Source organism: Chiloscyllium punctatum, chromosome 26 (assembly GCF_047496795.1).
Source record: "Chiloscyllium punctatum isolate Juve2018m chromosome 26, sChiPun1.3, whole genome shotgun sequence".
NCBI classification, from domain to species: Eukaryota; Metazoa; Chordata; class Chondrichthyes; order Orectolobiformes; family Hemiscylliidae; genus Chiloscyllium; species Chiloscyllium punctatum.
Genome location: NC_092764.1, coordinates 57393730 through 57405908, shown reverse-complemented (window position 1 = coordinate 57405908; position 12179 = coordinate 57393730). Strand labels below are relative to the sequence as shown.

Genomic DNA, 12179 nt, shown 5'->3' with positions numbered 1-12179 from the left:
ATTATTTGAAAAGAGAAAAACATTGACAAAAGAACTATTTGTTTATTGTAGAGAGGAATTATTATCTTTCTCTTTGAATTGCCTTATGTGCGAGGATATTTGGAGTGTTTTGAAAATGAGAATGAGTAATTTGAGAGATCTTTCACCCAAATCAGTGAGAGGCAGAATGACTTTCTGAAGTTTGGTTTTGCACAGTTAATCGACAAATTTGCTATTAGAAATAAATGAAGGGTGAGCATTTCATTTTATTCTTAGATTTTATAATTTTCTTATCGAAACTTCATGTTGGCATTGTCTCAAAATACGCAGTGGAATGATTTTCTCATCATAAATTGTGGATTATTTGTATGTGATGCATTTTAATTGTTTGTTACTCCTGTAGCACACACCCCAGCACATTTGTCACTCTCAAAATACATTGATTACTGAATGCATAGATTAGCCAAAAATGTTAACAAACATTCTCCTTCAACACACTTGTACCTAACTTAGATAAGGAAATAGCAGGAGAACTTAACAAGTACTTTGCGTTTTCACAGTGGAAGACATGAGTAATATCCCAAAAATTAAAGGGTGTCACTGGGCTGAGTTGAGTATGGTTGCCATTACGCAAGAGATAGTGCTAGAAAAGGTAAAAAGTCTTAAAATTGATAAATCTCCTGGCCCCGATGGGATACACCCTAGAGTTCTGAGAGAGGTTGCTGAGGAAATAGCAGAGGATTGGTTGAGATCTTTCAAGAGTCACTGGAGTCAGGAAAGGTCCCGGATGATTGGAAGATGGCTGTAGTAACCCCCTTGTTCAAGAAAGGATCAAGGCAAAAGATGGAAAATTATAGGCCAATCAGCTTAACCTCGGTTGTTGGTAAAATGCTAGAATCCATCATTAAGGATGAGGTTTCTAAATTCTTGGAAGAGCAGAGTCTGATTAGAACAAGTCAACATGGATTTGGTAAAGGGAGGTCATGCCTGACAAACCTGTTGGAATTTTTTGAAGAGGTAACAAGTAGGTTAGACCAGGGAAACCCACTGGATGTGGTCTATCTAGACTTTCAAAAGGCCTTTGATAAGGTGCCACACGGGAGGCTGCTGAGCAAGGTGAGGGCCCATGGTGTTCGAGGTGAGCTGCTGGGATGGATTGAGGATTGGCTGTCTAACAGAAGGCAGAGAGTTGGGATAAAAGGTTCTTTTTCAGAATGGCAGCCGGTGACGAGCGGTGTCCCGCAGGGTTCGGTGCTGGGGCCACAGCTGTTCGTATTATATATTAATGATTTGGATGAGGGAACCGGGGGCATTCTAGCGAAGTTTGCCGATGATACGAAGTTAGGTGGACAGGCAGGTAGTACTGAGGAAGTGGGAAGGCTACAGAAGGATCTAGACAGGTTGGGAGAGTGGTCCAGGAAATGGCTGATGGAATTTAACGTGAGCAAGTGCGAGGTCTTGCACTTTGGCAAAAAGAATAAAAGCATGGACTACTTTCTAAATGGTGAGAAAATTAATAAAGCCAAAGCACAAAGGGATCTGGGAGTGCTAGTCGAGGATTCTCTAAAGGTAAACATGCAGGTTGAGTCTGTGATTAAGAAAGCGAATGCAATGTTGTCTCTTATCTCAAGAGGGTTGGAATATAAAAGCAGAGATGTACTACTAAGACTTTATAAAGCTCTGGTTAGGCCCCATTTGGAGTACTGTGTCCAGTTTTGGTCCCCACACCTCAGGAAGGACATACTGGCACTGGAACGTGTCCAGCGGAGATTCACACGGATGATCCCTGGAATGACAGGTCTAGCATATGAGGAACGGCTGAGGATACTGGGATTGTATTCGTTGGAGTTTAGAAGATTAAGGGGAGATCTAATAGAGACGTACAAAATAATACATGGCTTTGAAAAGGTGGATGCTAGGAAATTGTTTCTGTTAGGCGAGGAGACTAGGACCCGTGGACACAGCCTTAGAATTAGAGGGGGTCATTTCAGAACAGAAATGCGGAGACATTTCTTCAGCCAGAGAGTGGTGGGCCTGTGGAATTCATTGCCACGGAGTGCAGTGGAAGCCAGGACGCTAAATGTCTTCAAGGCCGAGATTGATAGGTTTTTGTTGTCTAGAGGAATTAAGGGCTACGGGGAGAATGCTGGTAAGTGGAGCTGAAATGCGCATCAGCCATGATTGAATGGCGGAGTGGACTCGATGGGCCGAATGGCCTTACTTCCACTCCTATGTCTTATGGTCTAACTTAAAGCTTAAAATACCAATGAATGATTTTTTTTAAACGATGTATTGCGGTTGGAAGAAGGGGCGACTGTTTCAAAGCCAAATTGGCTGATGGAACAAAAGAGGAAGAAGCAAGTTGTGAAAAGGACATAAAGAGTCTACAAAAGGATATGGATGGGTTCAGTGAGTGGAGAAAAAAATGGCAATTGGAGTGTAATATAAAAAAACGTGCAGTTGTCCATTTTGCTAGAATGATTGGGGAAGCATAATATTATTTAAATAGAGAGGAAGCTGCAGAATTCTGCAATAAAGAGTGATATGGACATGAATCACAAAAAGTTAATATGTAGGCACTGCAGGTAATTAGGAAGACAAGTGGAATGTTAACCTTCATTGCACGAGTTGGAATATGAAGCTAAGGAAGTCTTGCTAGAACACCACAAGGCATTAGTGAGATCACACTTGATATGCTATACAAGATTCATTATCTTAAAGAAGAATATCTTTGCATTAATCGCAGCTCCAAAAAAGGTTCACTCAACTGATTCCAGGGATGAGGAATTTATCATTTTCAGGAAAGTTTAAACAGATAGAGCTTGTACTTATTGAAGTTTAGAAATGATCTTATTGAAACATATAAGATTATAATGAGGTTGATAGGTTAGATGCAGAGAGATTCCCCTTACATGGGGAAATCTAGAACTAAGGGTAAAGCTTCAAAATAAGAAATCTTGTGTCTAAAACTGGAATGATGAGGAATCACTTCACTGATTCCATTAGCCTTTGAAATTCCTTTCCCAGAAAGCAGGATGAGGCAGAGTCCTTCAATATGTTCAATGTTGAGTTAGGTTCATGATTGGTAAGGGAGTTGTGAGTTACAGGGAACATGTGGGAAAGTTGAGTTAAGACAACAATCAGATCATCCATGAACTTTTTGCAGATGATCAGGTGTGATCTAGAATGGTGGAGCAAGCTCAAGCAGCTGAATGGCATCATCCTGTTCCTGTTTTTCATGATATACTATTTTAGTCCTGTGGGGGAAATGTGAAGGGCATGATTTAAGTGACTACATGTACTTTGAAATAGAAAATCATGATTTTTTTTTAGTTTCTCAGAAAATATCATCTGAGTTATCTGCTTTCCAGAATTACTCTGCTGATAATAAGAATGGAGAGTTGCAATCTGTAGGATCTTTGTCACTTACATGGGCATCCATGGGAAGATAACCTATTTAGACTCACCACCCTCCAGTAAAATGCAAATGACGGTTGAATAGAAAGAGGTCACCAACTGAGTCAGTATAGCAATCCACCTCTCTTCTCTTGTTTTGTAACTAAAGATGGTAGGTTACTGGTACTCCTGGTAAGATGTAAAGGAGTCTACTTCTCACTCTTGTTTAAGTTCCTTGTTTGTTTACTCAAATATGTTCACAAGTTTAGATATGCTGCATTTTCCAAGAGATGGAGACTTGATTACTACATAAAACTGTTCCTTATGCACATGTACTTTATGTGCCTAAGCTGAAAAATACAAGTATCAGCTGAAAAACAGTGAAAATCGAAGGTCATCCTGAGTGTTGTAAAATCCTTTCACACAATGTTTATTCTCATTCAAATAATTTGGGCATCATGCAATATGTACAATATGATGTTTCCTGGATAAAAAAACCCACTAAATGTACATGATTATATTCCTGTGGTCACTGACCACCTGTCTGCTAGTTAAGTGTAAATCTTTCTCATTCATGAAAGTCTAGGGATAGGAACATGGGAAGTTTTAATATTTACATGTGCCCCTTTGTATTTGTTGGAAGTCTTCCAACAAATTGTGCAGCAGAGATGGTGACAGATCCCACCCAACATATGTAGATACAGGGCCTTGGATAACAACTGATGTAGCAAAAATATCTGACTATTCATTGTACTTGTTTTGCTGAACTCTCTCAATCTTCCTTATCTCACCCTAAATATGAATCATACTTAGAACCTTGAAAGAATATGCATTCTCATCTTTTGTAAGGTGCAATGTGAAAGTCAGTAACAATTTAAGAATCTCTGTGGCATCAAGGATTTCTAGCAAAACTTAAGTAATTGAAAATCAATTACTTAAGTAATGCAAAATCTCTATTCGTTGCTGTCATTTCTATCATAAAGGAAAATGATTATGATTGTTGGAGGCCAATCACCTCCATCCCAGGTCATTGTTCCAGAAGTTCCTCAAGCTAGTGCTTTAGTTCCAACCATTTTCAGCTGCTTAATCAAAGATCTGGCCTCCATCAAAAAGTCAGTGGGGATATTTGCTGGCAATCGTACCAGGTTCATCACCATTTACGACTCCTCGGATACTGAAGAATTCTTTTTTAATATACAGCAAGACCTGAACAACATTTAGGCTTGGTTGATAACTGGCAAGTAATGTTTATAGGTGCCAGTGACAAAATATAGTTGGTAGCAAAATAAAACCTCTTCTAAATTTGAAATGTTCCATGAAGTGTGAAGAGTACAGAAATATTGGAGATTGTCAAATGCTGACTCTATCAGACAGCTCCTAAAATAACATAGCCTTAGTACAGTACAGTCAAATATATGACAGTTGAAGAGATTTCATCCAGACAACAGTCTTTTTTCGCTATGATTGCTAAGGTTGGTGTGCAGCCTGGGTAAGCTGCGTGGAGCTCCCTTCTTGTTGTATGATAACGTCGTGGCCTAACCAGCACCCAAATGACGAGTTTAGTTTTTGGAAGAAAGAAAGATGTACAGTGAGAAGAAATTATGCATTGCAGCACAAGGTTAGGGTTTGGGCTATTAGTGGGAGCAGGTGAATGAAAGCTGAGTAAATAGCAAAATGATTCACCAGTCAGCAAATGTTGATCAAGGGATCAGAGACTGAGAATTCTGTCTGCACATTGTGATCTGCATGCTGTAATTTTGTGACAAGATCCAGTGAACGGAAGAATGCTGAGTAGAACCTTGTTATGTAGAACAGACCACGTGTTATCTCATGCATTTTACAGAAGGTTTTTGAAACTGGTTTTAAATTAATTCAGGAGAAAGTGAGGACTGCAGGTGCTGGAGATCAGAGTTGAGAGTGTGTTGCTGGAAAAGCACAGCAGGTCAGGCAGCATTTGAGGAGCAGAAGAATCGACGTTTCGGGTGTAAGCCCGACACACTCTCAACTTTAAATTGATTTACTGTTGACTTAGGACTGTCATCAGGTACACTCAAAGTCATGGAAGACCAATATGGAGAAACAGAATTTAATGTTCCAGTTTGCAGAAAACAAGCAAGATATTACACTCAGAAGGAATTATATGTTTTGATTGTTTATTAATCAAAATGATCAAAGACCATACCAATGTCTACCCTTGTATTTCCAAGTAATTTCTCTTAACTGTGGCTCATGTGATCCTCGTTCTGGATGTAAAGAGAGTTTCCTGAATAGAATGGAAAACTTATCATTTTTCGAAGGCTTTGTGGCTTTTTGATAGGCATGTGTTTTCTAAATGTGAGAATTATCAAATGGGTCTGGGTGAGTTACTCTTCAGAAAGTTGGTGTGGACTTGTTGGGCTGAAGGACCTGTTTCCACACTGTAGGGAATCTAATCGAATCTAAACTAATCTTAATTTATTTTGTTAGGATTTGATTCAAAAACAAATGATAATGGAAACACAGAAAAAAGAAGTTTTAATGAAGAAACTTTCAACCTATCAGATGAACCTCCAACAGGTTCAGTGATTGAACAGTGCATTGTGAGCAGGCAAGAATCAGCTTCAGTGAAACATTGTGAGACCTCATCTTCCTTACCGCTTAAACCCAATCTACCAACACTGTCCCAAGAAATCAACTTTGATGTTCTCAATTCAGGGGTAGCATGTTTGACTGGTAGGTGATAAAAACATTAATGTTACTAAAGTTTCACATGGAGCAGAGCAGACCATTGAATGTGTATAATGTCCTAGAAGCTGTATTTGAAGACATGCGTGAATAGAAATTATCATTCAAAAGAAAGTTTCATAATATTGCATTATTGCATTACTGCCCTTCACTGTTTTGGTCTAACTTTAGTGCTTAGTTCCATTCCTGTTATTTATACTCTTTTATCCTATTTTCTTTTTAGATTTTATATTGTAATGTTTATCTTAAGAATTTACATTTTTATATTGATTGACTTTTGAAAAGCAATCATAAGGCAGCAGTGTAAGGAATACAAACAATTTTCTGTTTTGCTTGCATTGGTTTTCAACTATGTAGCTAACGAAAATAAGATGATTTGGAGATGCCGGTGTTGGACTGGGGTGTAAAAAGTTAAAAATCACACACCAGGTTATAGTCCAACAGGTTGAATTGGAAGCACACTAGCTTTCGGAGCGACACTCCTTCATCAGGTGGTAGTGGAGGGCTCAATCCTAACACACAGAATTTAGAGCAAAAATTTACAGTGTGATGTAACTGAAATTATACATTGAAAAATTGATTGTCTGTTAAGCCTTTCATCTGTTAGAATACAGTGATAGTTTCACTTCTTTCATGTGTAAATCACAAAACCTTTTTTAAAAAATGTTGCATTCTCAGGTTAGCTGTTAACAATGGTGATAGCTAGACAATATGTTGAAGGTGTTGGCCCCCTGTGTTCTCTGTCTATGCCATGATGTTTAGATTGATTCTAATCTAAAAAGTGAGTAAATTTTTGCTCTAAATTCTGTGTGTTAGGATTGAGCCCTCCACTACCACCTGATGAAGGAGTGTCACTCCGAAAGCTAGTGTGCTTCCAATTAAACCTGTTGCACTATAACCTGGTGTTGTGTGATTTTTAAAAATAAGATAGATTTGGTAAAATTAGGCAGCAGTGCAAAGAAATGGGTACTTGTGCTCCCCTTCCCACTCTTTTAACCATAAGACCAGAAGATGTAGGAGTAGAATTAGGCCATTCAGTCTATTGTATCTGGTCATCATTCGATTATGGCTGAGATGTTTCTCATCCCCATTCTTCTGTCTTCTCCCAGTAATCCTTGATTCCCTTGCCTATTTAGAACTTAGCTATCTCTTTCTTAAATGCACTCAATCACTTGGCCTCTCCAGCCATCTGCGGCAAAAGGTTCCACAGATTAACCACCCTCTGGCTCAAGAAATTCCTCCTCATCTCTCTTCTGAAGATTCGTCCTTTTACTCTGAGGTTCTGCTCCTACTAGTGGAAACATATTCTGTATGCACACTCTATGTAAGCCTTTCAGTTTCAAATCAGGTTCCCCCTCATCCTTCTAAACTCGATCGAGTACAGATCCAGAGTTGTCTGCCATTCCTCATATGATAGACCCTTCATCCCCAGGAGCATTCTTGTAAACCTCCTTTGGACCTCCTGCAGAAAGCCAGGACATCAACCCTCAGATATGGGGCCCAGAACTGCACACAGACTGCACACGGTCTGACTAGAGCCTTATATAGCCTCAGCAGTACATCTCTGCTCTATTCCATCCATCTTGACATGATTGCATTCATAACTGCCAACTGAACCTGCATGTAAACTTTAGGATAATCCTGAACCTTGTCATATTCTGTTCCTTCTTCCACTTCTTTGCTCACTCTGCTAGCCTGTCCAAGTTCTTCTGCAAATTCCCTACTTCCTCAACACTATCTGTCCCTCCCCTTATCTTTATGTCATCTACAAACCTAGCAACAATGCCCTCAGTTATTTTGTCCAGATCATTCATGTATAATGTGAATAGTTGTGGACCTAATATGGATTCCTGTAGAACTCCACTAACCACTGTCTGTCATGCTGAAAAAGACCCCTCTATCCCTACTCTCTGTCTTCTGCCAGTCAGTCATTCCTCTATCCATGCCATTTCCTTGCCCCAAACACCATGGGCTGTGATCTTCCTTGGCAGCTGCTTGTGCGGACCTGTGTCAAAGGCTTTCTGGAAATCCAAATCGATTACATCCACTGGGTCTCATTTGTCTAACTTGCTTCTTACCTCCTCAAATAATTCTAGCAGATTTGTCAAGCTTGACCTGGCCTTGGTGAAGCTGTGCACCTGTGATTACTAGAAGATCACCACCAATGCCTCCACAATCTCCTTAGCTGTTTTATTTACAACCCCTGGGTGTCGACCATCTAGGTCAGGTGATTTATCCAACTTCAGACCTTTCAACTTCCCCAGCCCCTTCTTCTGAGTGATAGTCACTACCATCAGCACTGCCCTCTGAATCTCTTGAAGTTCTGGTATGCTGTTGGTGTCTTCCACTGTGAAAATTGATGCAAGTTGCCTATTCAGTTCCTCCACCATTTCTTTAGTCTCCACAATACTTCTTCAACCCTTATAAAAGGGCTTTTGCCCGAAATGTCAATTTTCCTGCTCCTCAGATGCTGCCAGACCAGCTGTGCTTTTCCAACACCACTCTAATCTTGACTCTGATCTCCAGCATCTGCAGTCCTCACTTTCGCCTTATTTTCCAATGGTCCAATGTACACTCTCACCTCTTTCTTATCTTTTAGGTTTCTGAAAAAAAACCTCTTGCAATCTTCATTATGTTACTAGCTAACTTACTGTTATATTTAATCTTCCCTCCGTCTCGCACTTTCCAGTTATCCTGTTCTGGTTTTTAAAGGCTTTCCAATTCTCTGGCTTTGCACTGATCTTCACCACAGTGTATGCCTATAACAGACCACAGACCATTATGTGATCCTCACTCTCATATTTGAAGTCCCATACTCTTTCTCTTGTCTTGTATTAATATCTTTTACAAAAACCCCTTTCTACCATACATGTTAATTTTGTTCCCAGCATTTTTCTGAGATCCATGCTGTCTCCGACAGTCCAAGCATAGGGAGATCCAAGATAGTCCAATGTATTATCTAGACATTTTAATGGTTCTACATTTAACTCAGTTATTGAGCACCGTGCCTGTTAGATGTTGCAACTCTTTTTCGTAAAATAAATCATGATGTTTGACTGACCTTTGCATCTTGGTTTGGTCATTTGAAATAATTGTGTAAAATTTTGTTTTGCTTCAGGAGCCAGAGATAAGTCTGGTCGTGCAGTTGTGATAATAACAACAAGAAACACAATCTGGCTAAATCCACATTGTAACGTTCCTGAACTCGTGCGGCTCCTTATCTACTTTTATAGTATTCCTAGGTAATCCAGCAATTTCTTTGCATTTCATTGCAGCAGTAATTTATTACCTACACAGTAATTTTTTGAGGCCATATGTTACACAGTTAGCTGGACATTAAATGACCTGTACTGTACTAGAATGAACAACAAAAATGATAAAGATAGGAAAGGAAAGCTCATTTGTAAGCTCCTCAAGAATATGGCAAAGGAAGTGGGATTAAACAGGCCGTGAATATTTTCAGCTTCAAGGGCAAGAGAATCAACATTTATGATTTAGCATAGTTCTAATTCTGATTGGCAACTAATGCATTGAATTTTGATTTCATTAAGCAGAAATATATTTTGGATGTGCAATTATATTAAAAGTGAGAGAAAATGAATGAATCTTAAATTATATGTTATACTTATTCAATTAAATATTTTGAAAGATAATCTGGTTCCAGGATAATGTTCAGTTTTATAAGATGCCATATTGTGTTGAATGTATGTCACTGATATGCAGTGTGCAACTCAAGAGTTCAGGTTTGTCAGTTTTAGTCACGATAGTCCATTGTATTTTTAATGATATCTTTGAGTTCGAGTCTAAATGTCTTGATTGGTTTGAACTACGAACCAGTAACACAAAGAAAAGGATAAGTAATATAATTTTAACATGTCAAAATTTGATAGTTTCTTATTACAAGATCCTGAAAGTTTAATTTTAATTGCATCACATGCATAGTTTGTAAGATTATATTGATAAAATGTGTTCATTTTCATCTAAGTAAGATTTGCTATTTTGAAATTTACATTCATAAATTAACAGAATGATATCATGAATAGAAATTGAGTTCTTATGTCTTGAGGTTTTCCAAGAATTTAAGTACACATTTGTTTTCATTCACATCTGTATTTCATTATAAAATTCCAAAGATTGCAAACTTTTAAACTTGTAGATTCTGTACTATTTGTGAAAATTTTGTTATCCAGTGACAAAATATAATTGTTGATCAAAATTACCGTCTGAAGTAAAAGTGCATATACATGGTTACAATATAGATGTAACCTGTGTCAAATTAACAGTTATGTATCAAGGTTATAATTTTATGTGATTTACTACAGTGTGTTTTCTGCTCTTTTAGACAAGACATCCAAAGTGCAGGACTAACTATTTTGGTGGATGCCCGGCGTTGCTCTCCTGTACCAGCATTGTTTAAGGCTTTCAATACCCTTCAGGTGAAAACTTCAGAGTATCTTTGGAAGTTGCAAACTCTTAATTCCTCAAAGTAAACAATTATACTGCAAGACTGTTTATCTTTTCCTGTGTTTAATTGTGATAATTTTTTCAGATTAATTTTAAAAGTAATATTCATTAGTCAACTGTCAATTACAAACACTGTAATTTTAAGTAAATATTCACAGTAAAATTTAAAACCTTAAGCAAATTCTTAATTAGAACAGAAGCTCCTCAGGAAGAATTTTCCACTTAAGTATTCATCAATAAACTTCTCTTATCCTAATATCATGGGTTTATGGATGCTACCACAAAATCTCTGTTCACAATGCATCTGGCAATGAAACAGCCAGTACCAACTATCTTTGGGCTGAGAAGTGACAAGTAATTCCTGCAGTGAAATTGTGCAGCTGTGATGATTGGTTTCTGACAAGTGAATTTGTTTTTATTCATGTCAGCCACTAAAACCTTTCCATTTGACATCCCTTGATTTGAGTTTAACTCAATTTTTTGTTGCTTTACTGAATTGAATGCTGTGTTGATACCAATGAAAAGTCTCACCTCTTGTCAGACATTCTGTTGTGGTTAGGCTGGGAAGTGTCTAAAGATCAACAAAGGATTACTAAAAATTAATAAAAAGAACAATGGTAAATTCTAAAAGAACCTGGTGCAAAATATAAAAATGGATAGCAAAAGCTTATGTAAGTATATAAAGGGGAAGAGAGTAGCTAATGTTAATCCTTTGGAGGATGAAAATGGGTAGGGTACTGGGCGGAACACTGAAATGGCATAGATACTAAATCAGTTTTGCCTCCATTTTCACTGTGGAGGATGCTAGTACTATCCCGATAGTAATATGTAATGCAGAGGTGATACAAAATAGGAATTTGGGAAAAGATACTGAGCAAACTGTTGGGATTGAAGGCAGCCAAGTCCCTAGGGCCTATTTGCCTACATTCCTAGTATCGCAAAGGAAATGTCAGGGAAGGTAGTAAATCCATTGATTCTAATATTCCAAAGTTCTCTGGATACTGAAAAGGTTCCAGTGGATTGGAAAAATGCCAATTTAACACCCTTATACAAAAAGGGAGGGAGGCATAAATTAGGAAACGACAGATCAGTTTAACATCTGCTCTTGGCAGCACAGCCAGGGACTCCTGGTAGCAGTACGCCCAGAGCAGGAATTCCTGACCTGGCAGCGGAACCAGGGACTCCTGCTTGCAGTGGGCCTAGAGCAGGGATTCCTGGTACCCATGGCAGTGGCAGCAACATGTTATTCCTAGAATCGGGACTCTTGACATCATCAAGGCTGCAGCTGAGCCAGGGATTCCCATGATGTTGTGCCGAGCATTTGACCTAGCTTAAGCACCTATCCATGTACCAATCCAATTGCCGCTTAAAGGTCACCAATGATTCTGACTCTGCCACTCCCACAGGCAGCGCATTCCATGCGCCCACCACTCTCTGGGTAAAGAACCTACTCCTGACATCCCCCCTATACCTTCCACCCTTAAATTTATGTCCCCTTGTAACACTCTGTTGTCCCCGGGGAAAAAGTCTCTGACTGTCTACTCTATCTATTCCCCTGATCATCTTATAAGCCTCTATCAAGTCACCCCTCATCATTCACCGTTCCAATGAGAAAA

At 38.7% G+C, this 12179-nt stretch overlaps 1 protein-coding gene across 5 annotated transcripts in view; it reads left to right on the top strand.

Moving 5' to 3' along the window:
• Positions 1–12179, top strand: part of plekhg4 (pleckstrin homology domain containing, family G (with RhoGef domain) member 4) — a 242182-nt gene that overhangs the window by 82300 nt on the left and 147703 nt on the right. For all 5 annotated transcript variants that reach the window (XM_072547479.1, XM_072547481.1, XM_072547478.1 and 2 more), the window contains 3 exons: positions 5842–6087; positions 9218–9341; positions 10442–10535. In XM_072547479.1, the coding sequence (XP_072403580.1) occupies positions 5842–6087; positions 9218–9341; positions 10442–10535 (464 nt within the window). The remainder of the gene's footprint in view (positions 1–5841; positions 6088–9217; positions 9342–10441; positions 10536–12179) is intronic.